General features: G+C 35.5%; 1 protein-coding gene across 1 annotated transcript in view; it reads left to right on the forward strand.

The window, feature by feature from the left end:
• PARP8 (poly(ADP-ribose) polymerase family member 8) overlaps nucleotides 1-17,647 on the forward strand; it is a 170,213-nt gene that overhangs the window by 137,889 nt on the left and 14,677 nt on the right. Inside the window, exons 16-22 of the mRNA XM_039234169.1 lie at nucleotides 3,020-3,112; nucleotides 9,943-10,068; nucleotides 11,313-11,378; nucleotides 14,040-14,107; nucleotides 15,856-15,904; nucleotides 16,984-17,096; nucleotides 17,315-17,387. Coding sequence (XP_039090100.1) covers nucleotides 3,020-3,112; nucleotides 9,943-10,068; nucleotides 11,313-11,378; nucleotides 14,040-14,107; nucleotides 15,856-15,904; nucleotides 16,984-17,096; nucleotides 17,315-17,387 — 588 coding nt within the window. The remainder of the gene's footprint in view (nucleotides 1-3,019; nucleotides 3,113-9,942; nucleotides 10,069-11,312; nucleotides 11,379-14,039; nucleotides 14,108-15,855; nucleotides 15,905-16,983; nucleotides 17,097-17,314; nucleotides 17,388-17,647) is intronic.

Genomic DNA, 17,647 nt, shown 5'->3' on the forward strand with positions numbered 1-17,647 from the left:
TGTAGTAAAACATATCATTATGCTTATCCAGTAATAGCTATTAAATGACCATGTTCTATTTTTTAAAATATATATATTTTTTAATTTCGGGGTATATTATTTATTTATTTATTCATTCAATCATTGATTTAAGTAATCTCTGAATTCAGTGTGGGACTTGAATGCACAACTCCGAGATCAAGAGTTGCATCCTTTACGGACTGAGCCAGCCAGGTGCCCCAACTATGTTCTATGTTTAGTTGATGCTAGAGTTTTCTTTATAAATAGTGTAGTAATAGAATTTGTTGGGGGACAAGGGATCATCTGAGAGTGAGCTAACATGAGAGAACACTAATCTACAATATAATACTTAAGTTTCATTAGGTGAAAATGATTTGGTTTCTCTTTCTTGAATAAAATATCCTTTCTGTGAGCAAGGAGACATCTAATCTTGATTACTTAATATGATTTGAGAACTTCCTTTTAGGGTGCTATCTTGTGTTGACATTTTGCACTTCTCAAATAAAATGTGGATAAACATGGGAGAAAGGAAGGTCAGAGGCTTACAAAAACTAGCTTGTAAATGTTTATCTCAAATACTGCCTTGAACTTTTTAGTAAAAATGAGCAATAAATATAGAAGTGTTACTTTAATGATTCAGTAGTATTTATTTAGTTTGGTGTTAATATAGCATATAAGTTAATCACCATATTACTACCTCTATATTCACCATTTTACAAAAAGGGGAAGATAAAGCTATATTTATAAGAATATAATGTGTAGTTTTAATTTTTTAGTATGGTAGGAAATTTTTTTTTTTCCTCAGAGTTTTCTAGGGTATCTGATTTCCTTCTTCAGACAGTTGCAGTAACAAGATATTCCTTTAAACCAGCTTTATACATTTTAAGCAAAAAGATGCAAGAAAGGAAAAGAAGTGTCCATAAAGTAATCAAACCATAGCTTTATCATTAGGAATATAGGTTTATTATTTAAAGTAATGGGTCAGTTGGTAAGTGATTAGGTGATTTAAGTAAAATCAGATCTGGGAGGAGAATGAAAAGAAAATGCAAAAGGAAACATTGAAGTATTATTCATTTGTTACCCAAGATTAAAAAAAAAAACAGGGAGTTAGGGATGAAATTGGTGAAAATTATTTGAGAGACACAAACAGGGTGGCACATGAATATCTAGGATTGGGGACAAAGTGTGCTGATAGAGATATGTAAGAATAACTATTGTATTTTTTCCTTAAGTCTTTGAAATTTTTCCTAAATTAAAATTGTAAAATTTATCCATCTAAGCTAGTATAGCACGAAGTATTTTTATTTCATTTTTATTTCTGTTATTCCAAGTAACAATTTGGTACTGAAAAGGGTAGTTTCTTTTGTTTTAAAACATTTCCTGGAATCTGTGTGTGAATAGACATGTGCATGCTTACATACATATGTACATACATGCATACATATTTGGATGATCACAAATATGTGTAATTTATTATCCAAAGTTCAAATGAAAAAATAAAGCCAGCTATTACTCATATACACTAACTAAGCTTTATCCTATTATCTAGCTTTGGGATTGATGGATTTTATTCATAAAAATGTATGGTTATTTGACAAGAGTAGTATTAAAAATGAAATACCATCTGTGTCCCTGTCTACTTCCTCAGCAAACGTTGTTGGGTAGCTGTTCCAGGAATAAACTCCAAGGGCTCTTTGATTGCCACAGTTTTACCTTCCCCCTGGATTCTTGGTGGTACACTGGTCCACTAACACACCAATAGAGTGTTTGGCACTACAGTAAATTTACAATCAGTGGTTTCTGTTACTATTTCAGACCATATCATACTCCTAGACAGTGAACAGAAGAAACAAATCCAATGCCTCTGGGGAAAACTGAGGTTGAGACATACATACACATAGATAAACACACACAAACTAGAAGATTAAAAATAGGTTAAACACTTAGATAAACAAAAAGCAGAAATTGAACAGTCTGCTCTAAGTATATCCATCTATATACAGCAGTGTGCATGTAGCGTGAATCTGGATAAAGAACTTCCTCCAATTAATTTGCTCTCATACGTAGTTTTTCCTGTTGTTTCGGGAATGTAATCAAACTTCACTTTTAAGGAAGACAAAGGAAATGTATCAATTCATTTTTTCCTAAAATACTCTTTGGGGAATGGCAACCGGAAGTGTTTGTGATTGGTCATGCTTGTGTACACAAAGCCACCACTTGGGCTCTTTTTGAACATAAAGGATGGACCACAAAGGACCATACTTCCCACTGGTTAAGCACTAGACCAAGTCGTCCTCGGAAATAAGTGAGCATAGATGCAGTGGCACTAACAAATGCCTTTTGTCTGCTAGGCAGCAGTACCATGGATTGCATCGTGTTAGGCTTCATCAGCTACCTAATACATTGTAACTTGGGAGATAAGATAAATCAAACAGATGACACTATATTAGATTTGAAAAATGAGAACTCTTCCAAAGCAATTGCAAAGTGTATATTTCAGTGCCGTTGACTTCAGGAGGTTATTGAAGTCAAAAGTCTTTGCAACAAAACCAGTCTTTCAAGAGCTGGGTAACAAGTGAGCAGAGTCATGCTTATTTCTTCCAAAGAAAACTACCTAGGGAAAAGTGGAATTCTGTATGTTTGTTTTACATAGCTGTTGGGTTTAAACTCATTTTTTTAGTACATCACCAGCTTAGGTGTCTGCCTTTTTTTATATATCACAGGTACAAATTTGTATTAAGCAAGAGAGATATATTTTCCATCTATTGCTAAAAAATTCTGAGTGCAAGTTCCTACAGCTATTTGAAATCGATTTCTTATATTGGTGACTCTGTATCACTGGATGATTATTTACCAGTTGTTAACCTAAATTTAGAAATTTATTAAACCAAGTCATAAAATTCCTTTCTAACATTCTGAAACTTCTGTATTTTTATTTATTACATGGAATTTCATAAATTTAACTTAGGAATTGAGTAATGGAAAACAGTGTTGTAATGCATTCCCCTTTCTTTTATAGCCCACTGTGTGTGAACGAGAGCTTTGTGTATTTGCTTTTCAAACCCTGGGAGTAATGAATGAAGCTGCTGATGAGATAGCAACCGGAGCTCAGGTAGTAACACGCAATACTAACTGTTCCTTATTCTGATTTGAAAATCTTTCTCTGATCCACTAGTTACGTTCAGTCTTTGGGACAAATCTTTGATAGTTTGACGTGAGATTAAAAAACAAGCCGGCATTTGATTTTGTTTAAATAGATAGAAACTGAATTTTGCTATCTTTATCCAGTGAGTGTTTTGTCATTCTGCCATTGCCAAGGGAAGAAATTAAACCACCATTCTGTTGTTTGAAAAATAATTGCAATTCTTTCATGGTGAAATTGAAATATCAAAACGCACGTGTATTTTGTAAAATTTATTTGTAAAGTTTTGGTACCAAAAAATTGAATCCAATTTATTCTTGAAAGTTAGGTGGAAAGATAAAGAGTAGAACATACAAGAAGAAAGCATCCAGTTTTTTACTATAGCAGTGTTTACGACATAGGAAGGCAAATTAAAAAAAATGAAACAACTTAGAAGTTGAGGAGCATTCCATGTTTCCAGAAGGGATAAATATAATTTCCTAATAAAGTTGTAAGGAAAAAAAATCAGAGAAAACATTAAAAATATGAATGTTAATTAAGGGAGGTTAGACCGACCACATACAAAAGCATATTATGCGATCTTATATAAAAAAAAAAGACAATACTGGCAAAGAATAGAATGTCAAATAATCCCCGAAATGGATCTAGCTATAAGTATACTTAATATACTTTAAAGGAGGCATCGTGTCAAGTTGTAAAATAAAAATGATTTAGTAACTGGGAACAAATGGCCTCCAACTTGAGGTGGGGGGAATCAGGTTAGCTCTTTATACTGTTGGGAAAAACAAATTCCCAGTGGCCTAAAGAGTTTTGTTTGAAAATACTGTACACAAACTAGAGGAGAGTAAAACTAAGCATGCAGAATGTAGATAGTGCATCAGGTTCATGCATTTATTCAGTTTCAAGAAAGCATAAAGGAAAACACCAGCAGACTTGAGTCCATACGTATTTTACATTTTTTACTTGAAAGAATAGTGAACATTAAGAGCTAACTAGGAAGAAGTTTATTTTCCCTCAAACATAAAAAACATAAAAAATTGAAAAACATGAAGGTCATAATAGTTTAATAGAGGAAATGAACACATGATTCACAAATATGGACCCATAGTTAGTAAAGAGACATAGGAAAATATCCAGCTGTATTTGAAATCAACAGGAAAGTAAATGTGAAAAGGAATTACCAATCTGTCATTTTTAAAATTTGCAAAGATGAGTGGGAAAAAAATGATCACATAACAGACATTCTGTCAACAAGTATTGAATGCCTGCTATATAACAGGCATTTCACCAGATGGAGATACAGCAGTTAATACAGATAGCACAGGCCTCGTGAAGTTACGTACATTCTGTTACCCTAATTATTTCACTGATGAACTAAACTGAGATATATCCACCTGAAGAAATATTAAGGAAAACAGTTGTGATGTAAAGAGTTATAAATGAGAAATAATACAAACAGTATAACACTGATCCTATGTCATGTGGCAAAAAAGATTCCGTGGTTAAATTTCAGATATATAGCTTGATATTACCCCTGCACCCAACATGTCCATATTTGTATATTAAAGGCTCTCAGAATCCCTGAAACTAAGACAATGAGTAGCCAGTACCTTAAGGGCTTCTCGAATGTGACTGACCTAGGTGGGTCTTTTTCTTTCCTTTCCTTTTGTTTTTGTCTGAAAGTTTTTCTTATCAACTGGAACTAATAATTGCTTAAAGAAAAGGTACTTTAATATATGCTATTTATATCTAGGTCAAAATGATTAAGCTTTACACGTGTGTGTGTGAATATACATACATGTATTTTACATGAATAGGTGTGTGTGTGTGTATAATAGGTATAGGTATGTGTATGTATGTATAGACAATTCTTTGAGTGGTAAAATTAATATTTGTGCATTTTAGTGGGTGTAAATTGTCCCTCAGACAGTTTGAAATGGGAAGGAATTAAAGCCTGGAAATAAGAAATAATTGATTAGAAAGAAAACTAACATCATGCTAACAAGTAGACTAGGTTGATAGAATATCGGATTAGGTGCCTCCCCTCCCCTTATTATAGATACATCTCAAAAAATAATGTTTGTTAAAGAGAGATTAATTTTGGATTATACAATTATAGTTACAAAACACAATTACTCGACCATATCAATTTAGTGATTCTACTCCAAAGTGGAATATTCTTTTCACTACACTAAGGCAAGTATCCAGTATTCTGGTTATAATTCTAAAGATGAAGTGGAAACTGATTTCCTTTCTAGACAGAAAGAAACGATATCTCAGTAGTGCTGGTCCATCGGTTGACTCCTACATTTTAAGTGGTTTTGTGAGGCTGTAAGAACATTCCTTAGGGGGACACTGAAGGAGGCCACTCTTGAACGAGGGTGTCTCAGCAGCTAGGATTCCAAGCACTAAAATACTGTTTCAGCAAAAACAGCTCCACTTTTTTGTGTTGGGCTCTCACATAAGATTAAAATAAAAAAGGAATCAATATTGAAATGTTTGAAGGCCATTGATCTTCAATTTTCAATTCACCTCAAATTTCAGAATACATTATACATCTCTAGGCCACTCCTGTACATGCCTTTCTTGCTCACTTGGACTTGAACTTTCTCATTTGCACATCCTTCTAGGCCTTCTTTACCTGCAAGGGAGAGTACATAGTCTTGCTCTATCAGTGGGGTTATATGTGATGGCCTTTGGAAGCATGTGATTCTGTAAACCCACAGATGTTTGTTCACTCAACAAATGTCATAATTCCCATTGTTCGAATTCTGTATTTCTCTATCTTAAGTATCTTAGCCTCCAGATTGCCTCTTCAATTATATTATTCGGGCTAAGAGGAAAGATGTGTGTAACCTGCTGGCCATGCCACTCACTATATGTGCTAAGGTCCTATTAAGAATCTTTCATTTTTAATGCTGGGAGTGGGGAAATACATGATTTGGGGTAAAAGAAATCATAGTCATTTGTTAGTTTTTATTGTTTCAAGTAGATACTTTACTCCATTGAAAAATTAATACATGCAGATGAATTCAAATCCAAACAGTGTTATACAAACTTTCCTTGTTCAAAAATTCTAAATGCTAACTTCTGTAACAGATAAATAATAAAATTACAGTGGTTTAGGATGATAGACATTTTTATTTCTCACTCACACTGCTGTCCAATTAGAATGTTTGTTAGGCAGCTTTCTGTGAGATGATTGATGGAACTGGACCATTTCCATTGTGAGGCTCAGCTGTCTAAAGTACCTGTTGGATAGTAGAGGCGGAGAAGAAAATGGAAAGGTGCATCTGTTGCTTCATCAGCTCCACGCCTTCCCACTGCCAGTCTATTGGTTAAAGCTAGTCACACAGCCTTACCTGGATGAAAGGGGCGGAAATGTCCCACTCAGAGCAACTACCTCCAGTTGATAGCTCCAGACCCAGGAAGCCAGGAGCAGGAGGCTTTGGTAGACTGCATGTGATTTTGTTATGGTAGTTATACTATCTCTTTGAAGTTAGCTTAGGACATCTATTAACAGAAATAATTCTAATTAAATTCTCTACTCCTACATCTATTATTTCTTTAGAATTTTCTTGACTCCACTGGTGAAATTATTGGCAAAAGAATGCATATAATTTTTGGTGGTTTTGATTGTTTGGAAGCTTTCAGGACAAGCTGTTTAATAAATATTTGAAAGAAGGAACATTGTTCAGGTTATTGTTATTGTATGCGTTTGATCTTTATACTTGTGGTAAAAAACACATAACAAAATTTACTATCATAACCCTTTTTAAACATGCAGTTCAGTAGTGTTAAGTATATTCAACTTGTTGTGAAACAGATTTCCATAATGTATTCATCTTGCAGAACTTGAAACTATATCCATTAAACAATTGTCCTTATGTAACCCCTTCCTCCAGCTCTGGTAACCACCATTCTGCTTTCTGTTTCTATGAATTTGACTACTTTAAATACCTCATAAGTGGATCTCACAGTATTTGTCCTTTTGGAACTGGTTTATTATCTTAGCATAATGTCCTCAAGGTTCATCCATGTTATAGCATGTGACAGAATTTTCTTCTTTTAGGCTGAATAATATTTCCTATATGCATATACCACATTTTGTTTATACATTCAAGTGTCAATAGACATTTTGGTTGCTTCCATCTCTTGGCTATTATGAATAATGCTGCTGTGAACATGCATATGCAAATGTGTTTAAAACCCTTCTTCTTCGAATTATTTCAGGTATATATCCAGATATGGGATTGTCACTTCCAGCAGGATTGTATAGAAGTTCTATTAATAACTTCTTGAAGGGCCTCCATACTGCTTTCCATGGTGGCTATACCATTTTATAATTCCATGGACAGTGCACAAAGGCTCCAATTTCTTCATTAACTTGTTTAGTAACACTTGTTATTTTCTGAGTTTGTTTGTTTGATTGATAGTAGCCATCCTCATGGTTGTGAAGTGGTATCTCATGGTTTTGATTTGCATTTCTCTGATGAGGGGCAGTATTGAGCATCTGTATCTTCTTTAATGAAATGTCTATCTGGGTTTTTTTTTTTTTCTATTTCTAATTTATGTGATTTCTTGTTGAGTTGTAGGAACTCTTTATATATTCTAGATATTAATCCCCTTTCAGATATCTTATTTGCAAATATTTTCTCCTGTCCTATGCCTTTTCACTCTACTGATTGTGTCCTTTGATGCATCAAAGGTTTTAAGTTAGATGTAGACCCACTTGTCTATATTTGCTTTTGTTATATGTGCTTTGTTGTCAATCCAAGAAATCTATGCCAAGTCCAATGTCATGAAGCTTATCTCCTATGTTTCCTTGTAGGAATTTTATAGTTTAAGGTCTTATGTTTAGGTCTTTATTACATTTTGGGTTAATTTTTATGTATGGTACAAGGGTCCAACTCTAGTTTTTTGCCTTTGGATATCCAGTTTTCCCAGCATCATTTGTAGAAAAAACTATTCTTTTCCATTGAGTCGTCTTAGTACCCTTGTCAAAGATCATTTGACCTTATATGCAAAGGGCATATACTTTTCTAAAGCTTCCGTTGTAGACTGTGACACATAATTCTTAAAAAGTTTTATAAGACAGTACCAATTCCCTCCCCACTGCCAGAGTTTCAGAAGAAGCTATTTTATTTTACTGATTTTTTTTTCAGGAGTTTTTATTTGTATTTTTCTTTTATTGGGAGGCTGGATAATGCTGAAAACAATTTGTATCTGGATTAAAGTGCATCTCTCTGGGGTAGAAGGAATGTGTGTGGGGGTGTAGAAGACAAAAAGGATTTTGTTATGTCTTTATTATATCTATTGCTTGGAAATCATGTATACACATAGTATGTATAACACATACACATAGTATGTATGTAACATAGTATGTTAAAGACATACTAACAGATTCAGTCCTGCTGTTCTCTGAGTGAGTTTTGTGGGTATGTATGTCTGTGTGCTTCAAGAATTGTTATTTACAGATCATATGCCCAATGGAATGGTTTGAGAGTTGCTAATTATTTTAGGTCCGTGGCATTTCTGGATGCTGTGATTGGGTGCATGTGTTTTGTGAGTATACACACAACAGAGTGAGCCCTATTATTAGGTCACAGTGCTCCTTTCATTAACCACAAGAATCAAAATTTGTTTTACTCTTATTGTGCATTCTTAAAATGCCTGTTTAAAAATTTGCTAGAAATATTTTTTTCTAGAAAGATTAAGCACATTGCTTTCCTGATGATGTCCCTATCTTCACACTACAGATATGTCTGTTCTGGTACGCTCTCTCCATTTAGACAGTGTGTGTTTTCTTAATTCAGTGGCCAGAAGCATATTGCTTTGGGGACTGGAGAGGGAGCCTTGCCCTTAACTGTTAAATAATACTGCCACTTAGTAAATTGTGTAAACAGGCCACAGGAGAACATAGGAAGAAAACCATCATATTTAGCATACCAAAGTCATTAATGGCCTTCGGCAAAGAGCTGGAAGAAGTAAGATGATGTTAGGAGCTTCCCTGTTCTTAGAGCACGTCAGACTCGTTTCCTGCCTTTGCAGTTCCCATCACCTGGAATGGTTTCTCCCCAGAGTTATGTCTCCCTCTCTGTCTTTGTTCTAGTCTCTGTTGAAACATCACCGCCTTCCTAGCCACTCTGAAACGGCACCCTCTATTGCCTTAGTCTCTAATGCCTGCTTAATTTTTACAGCATTCAACATGACCAGAAATGTATTTAAACGTGTATTTGTTTAACTGATTTTGTTTATTATGCATCTTCTCTATTAGAGTGTAAATTCCATGAGAGAAAGGACCTGTCTGCCTTGTATGTAGAGCCTAGAACAATGTTAGAGCATAGAATGTGTTCGTGACGAAGCGATATTAGGATGTAATTGGAAGCAACTTATTTTATTTTATCTTTTAAATGATTTTTTATTTACTTTGAGAGAGAAGGTGAGAGAGAGTAGGGGAGAGGCAGAGAGAGAGGGAGAGAGAGATTTCCAAGCTGACAGCGCAGAGCCCATTGTGGGGCTCTGTCCCACAAACCATGAGATCATAACCTGAGCCGAAATCAGTTGAGTGCTTAACTGACTGAGCCACCCAGGCACTCCAACGCATGTTAATTATTTTCAGTTAGTGGTCAAGTTTGTTCAAACTTGGTCTGAAGCCATAAATTACATATCTGAGAAATTGATAGCAGTGCTGAGTCTTTTCTGATTAACTTAGGCTAAGTACCATGCCAGGAAGAAACAATGGCAGAGCACTTGATGAAACCCAAAGGATGGTAACTATCTTATGTATGTATTTCAAGGTGGTAGATCTACTAGTGTCCATGTGTAGGTCTGCATTGGAATCTCCTAGAAAAGTTGTCATTTTCGAGCCATATCCTTCTGTGGTAGATCCTAACGATCCTCAGATGCTGGCCTTCAACCCTAGGGTGAGTACTGAACCCTCCAGAGCCCATCCTGTTTCCAGTAACAGCAGCTGAGATTCTAATCTCATTAGCTTTCCTGTTTCTATCTAAATCCCTCCCTTGGCAAGCACATCCCTGACCTGCTGTGGACTCTGGATCCATTTAGTAAATATGGTTCTTCTTCCACAAACTTGGTTTCCTGCCTCCTTCAGTCTTTCCCATATCCTGTTACGTTCCCTGTCCTTCCATCTTTTAAATCATTTTTTAGAACTTTTGACTTTACGAACCTTCACCCATTTCATCCTCTCAAATTGTGATCTTTACACATCCCATCTGCATGGAAGGCAGGTAAATAGCTATAATAAACTGGCTGATATGATTAATTTCATTGTATATTTTTTGAGATTCTAGCTTAATGTAACCTCATTTTAAGGGTCATGGGTAAAAGGACCAACTTCTGTTTTTAGTTTGTATTTTTATTTCCTTATCCCTTGCCTTCCCCTGCACCCCCTTTCTTCCCCAGTTATACGAAGGTTAGTGGAAGTTTAATTCATGTGATCAACTAACATTTCTTGAGAAAACAATTTCATAAATATTCGTGGCGATTAGACGGAATCCTTCTAAAATAGCAAAATCTTCAAATTGCATGAAAGCTAAAATCGCCTTAGTTTCTACCATTGTACATTTTGAAATCATTTTCCAGAAACAATGGCTATAAAAAATGTCCTTGGAGAAGCTTTCCTTCCTTCATAAGTGACAACAGTACACATAGTTAAAATGTGCTTGAAGATGAATCATCAGTTAAGTGTGTAGCGTCATTTATACACCTGCTAGTCAGACTCTTTTGGTAATAATCTTTCAATCAAAAGTATATAAAAACAAAATGATATTGTAATGTTTAATGTGGATTTTGGATTTTAGAAGGATTCTATGCTTACTTTATTCATCATGGCTTAATTTTTTTAGTGAAAGTAAGAATCAGGGGCCCAGTACCTTTTTTGTATTTATAGTTTCCCCACTGTGGGCTAAACATGATTTTATATACTTCTATTAGGATTGGCATTGTTTTCTTTTTTCTTCCCTCTAACTCAGTTATATATCCTACATCCTAGAACCATCTTATTAAAGTCTTCCCTTTTATGTACACAACAATCATTGCTTTCAAATTGACTCTGATGGGAAATCCACATACAGAAATAATGTTTCTGTAGTAATGCGCAGACTCGCAAAGGCTTATAGTGAATACTATTTTTTTTCCATTCAAACAGAAGAAGAACTATGATCGAGTAATGAAAGCACTGGATAGCATAACTTCTATTAGAGAAATGACACAAGTAAGTATATCATCTTGTGGTCTTACACTGTTCAGTTTTGCTCGAGTAAAATCGTATTTTAAAGATGTCTCAAAGTACTGACTGTCTAGTGAAATGTAGAGTTTTCTATTAGATGGGAGTATAATTAAAATAATACAAAAATTAAAATTGTATCGTACTAGGATGTTTTAATTAAATTGTGTCAATGTATTGGTGGGCTACCATGGAGACTTTCGGAGGGTAATTGCATAATTATAATCCTCATGCTCTCTGCAGGAGTTTGAGCATGTGGAGGTGTGTCGGAATATCTTAAGGCAAAGGTTGAATCTGGTACCATCTTCCTAGACTGTCAATTTTAATTAACAGTAGTAATTTTAACACATTATATTTTAATGTTGAAATAAAAACAAATATTCTATCAAATGTAAATTGTGCATAAATATTTTAGAAAGAACACAGATTCTCAGAACAACTTTGGAAGATACAAGACTCCCAGAGAGAATGAGTTTATATTTCTGGCCATTAGAGAGCCTTTGGTGAAGTTTGATGAGCAAGGATTGTGTTTTATTATGAACGTCTAACATATCACTGGGCTGTAGTCCAGCTCTTGGAAAAAGCACATGCATGCTATTGAATTATTGAGGCCTTTCTACTGCCAAAGATTTGGAGAGAGGCTTACAACTCATTATTATAAATAGAAATTAATAATCCATAATTGACGTCATCACACATTATGGGTTTGGTCTGCATATGGTGGTTTCAAGGCTTGCACTGCGCTGGAGACACTGGAGGCTTATAATAAATACTACTTTAAGTCATTTGCAATCTTTGGGGAAAGAGTATTGGATTCCTTCGATCATGAGGCCCACAAAGCTTCTGTGACACTGCCTTTCTCTCCCACTGTCACCCCTAGTCTACTTAAAAACATGCTCCCAGAGTATATCTTCACGTTCCCAAATTTGAATTTTGATTCTTTTGATAGCTATTTATTCCATGTAGTCAGATAGGCATCCATTTGTTCAACAGTATATGTCCGATAATGGTAAATGAAGAGATCTTTAATTCACTAGTTACAGTATTTGCTTAAAAACCATCATCCTTTCTAGTTGTTTTCCTATGCCCATACTTTTCTGTATTACCTGAATTCCTTTTCAAACAAATATTTATTATTTGTCTAAGGCAAAGAAAACAATAAAACACATTTCCGCTTAGGGAGAATAAAGGACCTTTTTCAATACCTTACACAAAGTTGAGTAAACATTTTTGAGTCACCAAAAACTTTGGTGGTAATAGGGCATTTATATGACACCTTAGACCAGGATCATTATTGGATAAAAATAGCTTCAAAATTCTGACTCTGGGATCAGCTCTCTGCCAAAATTTGCTTCCTTTATTCTGGGTCATGTGTAAGCTATTTTAAATAGAAGGCAGTGAAGACGATTGAGTGTCAGCCTAGGAAGTCAGAGGCATGTATTGTAGAATTCACCCATCAGTGGTGTGGCCTGTGACCTTGGTCAAGTTGCTTAATTGCCTGATGCCTCAGCTTTTTCACTGTCAGGATGGTAAATAGCAATGCGGCGTCGACTTCCACCTTGTGCTCCATAGGGAGGCTGTCAGGGTTTATGTGTCCACTCTTTAAACCTCGCCAAATAAATATAACATTATACGTCCTATTTTCTAGAATGTCCTGCCCTATAGATAGACCTAAATTGCCACAGACAGATTGCCTTTTGTTCTGTGAAAAGGTTAATTGTCTGGGTAAATTCCAGGAAATACTTTCAAAAGAAGGGCTCTTCTTATGTAAATTTTGTCCAGTTTTCTCCTGTGAAGCTCAACACCCAAGTCAGGACCCTAGGATTGAGCGTGAGTAGTAGCTGTGATCCGAGATTTGCTTCGATGTTAGTTAAAAATTAAAAACAGTCATCTTCAAGGAAAAATGGCACTCAACACTTGTGAAAGCTGGTGATAGATTTTATTTGAGGACTGGAGTGGGAACCAGTGACTTGCAGCATGAGCCAAAGTAACCTCTGAGTAGGACAAAGGTGACTGAGAGTTCTCAAGTGAGAACAGAAAGGGAACAAGAGGGGTTTACAGAGTAGTGAAAATAGGAGACTCTGAGGAACAGGAAAATTACAGAAGGGGGATAAGTAGAGAATTACCAGAAGGTTGACAATGTAGGTTGGGACAAGTTACCTTTTTTTTTTTTTTTTTAATGTTTTTTTTATTTCTGAGAGAGAGACAGCATGAGTAGGGGACAGTCAGAGAGAGAGAGGGAAACAAAGAATCGGAAACAGGCTCCAGGCTCTGAGCAAGATACCTTTTGTGGTTGGATAGCATTATATCTCCTTGATCAGAGACTCAGCAGGGTGCCTGGGATCACCTTTGAGATGTGGCCTAGTACCAGGGAGCCACGCTAAAGCTTGTTGAAGCCTCTTTGTGTAACAAAACGTTTGGGCAAGTCCATTGTGCTGCATGGAAGTTCAGAGTTCACCTCGCATTGGGGGGGTGGGGGGGCAGGACAACTAGAGTAAATTGTGCTGTTACCATCTCACAGCCACAGGCTTCCAGGTTCAACCAGATTAGGTATACCTGTTCAACCTCATTTTTCTTTTGCAAAAGGGAAAAATGGAAAGGAAAAAAGGAATTTTTAAGAGAGATCACAAAGTATAATTTTTTTTTCAGGCACCGTATCTGGAAATCAAGAAGCAGATGGATAAACAAGACCCCCTCGCTCACCCCCTGCTACAATGGTATACAATTTTAGTTTTCCTCTTAGTGAAAACAGCATCACTTTCTCCTGTCTGCTTTAAGGGGGAGGGGGGGTTTGAGCCGGGGGTTGGGAAGGCCTATTTTACAAGACCTGCAATGCTACAGTTCTACAAGCCTATGAGTCCTGGTGATTTTATAATCAGAGTCCGTAATGACTCTCACTTTAATTAAAACTTGTATATCACAAGGGGAAGAAAATGCTGTCCTACGCACTACACAGATATGCAGTGTATTTGATGGCAGTTTGTCTGTCATTTTACAAAATGTGATTAGCTGGATTATACAGTGAAGCCGTTTTGGTTCATTTAATTTTCTAGTTAACTGAGGACTGAGTGACAATACTCACTGTTTCAAACGCTTACTGAAAATCTTTCTAAAATGTATGTCTTGTACGCTTCACTCCCTTAACAAGGACAGTATAAATGTGATGAACTCTTTGCTTGCCAGCTGCAGGTGATGCCCTGTTCAGACTGAGTGTGGTGAGGGCGTGGCCATAGTCTCGCATGGATCCTGGGAGGTCCGACCGAGAATAGGAGTGTGGGTTGAGAGCTCCCCTCCGTAGCACCCCTCATACCACACCTGCCTCAAAAACCCTTTGCCCTCTGGTTTCTTACTTGCAAGATGAAAACAATAGTATCTATTTCCCATATGTACAGGTCTCTTTGAAATCACTGAAAACTTAAAGGCTGTGGAATTCATCACAATTATCATGCAGTAATACAGATGTAAAGATTATAAGAGCTTGATCTGCATGAGAGTCATTCGATGCGACAACCAGAAAGTTCTTAAAAAATGAAAAGATAAGCAAAGGAGAAAGAGTGATTCTAATTACTTAACTTTCACTTAGAATCTTACAGTGAACACTTACTCTAATAAGACCTTAAAAATTAGATTTGGAAGTCTGCCTTCTTTGTATTTTTTTGATCTCATTATTAAGATTCTGATTGATTGAGTAGAACAACACATAGTTTTCATTTTAACTTTTTAAATTCTCACATTAAGTCATATTAAAAATGAAGGTAAAAAAGTCAAATACCGACTCTTTTTGTAACTCCTGTAATCAGCCTCTGATTGTTAACTTCATTATTTGTGATAATTTCTTTCAATTTGTTAGTCATTCTTCTTTCAAGGAGAAGGAAATCTACCAAAATGTTTTGGAGTTTTCCTAAGTATTATTTTCTGTACTGAAAACCATAAAATCATTAGTTCTTTCAGATACCTGGATTTAATTTTTTTCAACCTCAGGGTCTAATTATGGTGAATAACAACTTGTGTATAAACCACTGTATATATCAGCGCAAAGATCCTCAACTATTTAAAGAAGAAAAATCTCATAAAAACTCATTTTTAATTAGACAATGTAGGGAAGAGCCAAAGTAGCAGATGTAGGAATCAGCTTCCAATCTTTGTATTTATACGTGATCGTCATGTGAAAGAATGCTTAGAAATGTTTTTTGGTTGATATCTGATGGGGTAGTAATTAAAAACCACACTCAGGTTTTAAGGAACTACTTCTGCATTCTCAGATTAAAATACTATCTTTTTTGTTACATGAGCTCTTTCAGTGGTTTCAGGAACAAAGCAAAGTGATGTAACTAAGTACAGTGATCGCTCTATTTAGTTAACATCATAGCAGACATTAGTTCCAATCACTTGTCAACTAAGGAGGAAAACTTTAAATATATTTGGCATGTATTTGTGACTGATGGATTATTTTAATTAATTTCAGGGTTATTTCAAGTAATAGGTCACATATTGTGAAACTGCCAGTTAACAGGGTAAGTTGTTCTTTCACATATATGTTCAGAAATGGGAACAGTCCTGACTAGTTGGGAGAAGGGACACTGTGATGTTTAGGCAGCCTCTCCAGGAAATGGAACTAATCTCAGAATAGGCCTCATTCTTCAGTTTGAAATTACCATATGCACACCAGCTCCAAGTTTTCCCTCGAAATCAAATTCAAATTCAGGCTGTTGCCCTGAACCTTAGCGTAAAAGGGTCCATATGAAATCATTTAGTTATTCCACAAGTGATAGGAGGAATCTGGAGATTGACCAGAAAAAGGTAATGCGCTTTTTTATCATTGTCAGTTTCTTGTTGGCAAGAAAGATATTGCCTTATTGGCTTAATATGCTCACAAAATAAATGAAAAGCTAATGGACTGATTTCAGTTCTGGTCATTACCTAAGAAGAGCACTATCTAGAATCTCAGCTTTCCTGTCTATGAATCTCTAAGCTACAAGATTCTCTTATATTGCATTCCTATATCGATAAATTCCTAAGTGAAAGGGCAGCAATTAGAAAATTTTGTCAAGCAACTAATTCAAAAGATTCTGTTTTAATTTCTTTCCATGAACAAAGGGGAAACTATATGTGAATATAGGCAATTTCCAGATTTATAAGCATATGCAAATAAAGCATGATGTTGGTAATTTTTGCAGTTTTAAAATCTTGAACTAACTTTTCTGCTTAGCAAAAACTCAGATATTTCCCCAGTTGAATAGCTAGTGGATACTTAGGGAATTCAGTAATAAAAGTATTAAAAAGAAACATAATTAGGAAGGCAGATCTCCTTGGACATGATTACACAATGTATTCCAAAGCTAAATATAAATGACTTTGTATTGTCTGTCTCTCTATTCCTTTTCCATTAGCCTAAAGAATACCCTTCCTATCAGCCAGTCCATATGATTTATCATTTATGCAGGGCTTTTTTTTTTAATGAATGGCCGTATTAATGTAAATTCTTATGGCTTAAATCTAGACATTTCTTAAACCAATAAAATTTAAAATTGTCATCAGTCTGATTGTATGTTAATTTTGACATGTTTTCATTTGTCATTATTTTAAATGGCAGCAACTGAAATTTATGCATACTCCACATCAGTTCCTTCTTCTCAGCAGTCCACCAGCCAAAGAATCTAATTTTAGAGCTGCTAAAAAACTCTTTGGAAGCACCTTTGCATTTCAGTGAGTATGTCTTAATGTTAATGGGGATATAGCTTCACCTCGGTCTTCCAGAAATGTGTGGGGAGGAAAACATTCTCTTTTAGTAGTTGTCTATTAGTACTCAATAGTCCACTGCCTGATACTTGACTTTCTGAAGATACATGATTTATTATGGTGTGGCCACTTTAGGAGATTATTAATGTTTGGTTTTACTTTGTCCATCCCCTCCTCTGCTTTAGTGGCTCACACATTGAAAACTGGCACTCTATCCTGAGGAATGGTCTCGTTGTTGCTTCTAATACTAGACTGCAGGTAAACTTTCTGGATGCTTTACCAAGACCATATATCTAAGCAATCCTGGTATTTTGTTTTTCGTGAAAAGGGGGAAGCAAGTGGTCTTAAAAAAATTACATAGGGTTTTTAAAAGGCATAAGTAATTTCAGAAAATAACTGAAGCAGAATTGACCTATACACTATATAGAGATGAAAAGAAGAAATTGAATTCCCTATGAGAGAACAGTAAGGCCACTTTGAACTTAAGTAGAAGAAAAATTATCATACAGAAGGGAAAA

The sequence above is a fragment of the Hyaena hyaena genome, unplaced genomic scaffold (assembly GCF_003009895.1).
Source record: "Hyaena hyaena isolate Hyena2069 unplaced genomic scaffold, ASM300989v1 scaffold_83, whole genome shotgun sequence".
NCBI lineage: Eukaryota > Metazoa > Chordata > Mammalia > Carnivora > Hyaenidae > Hyaena > Hyaena hyaena.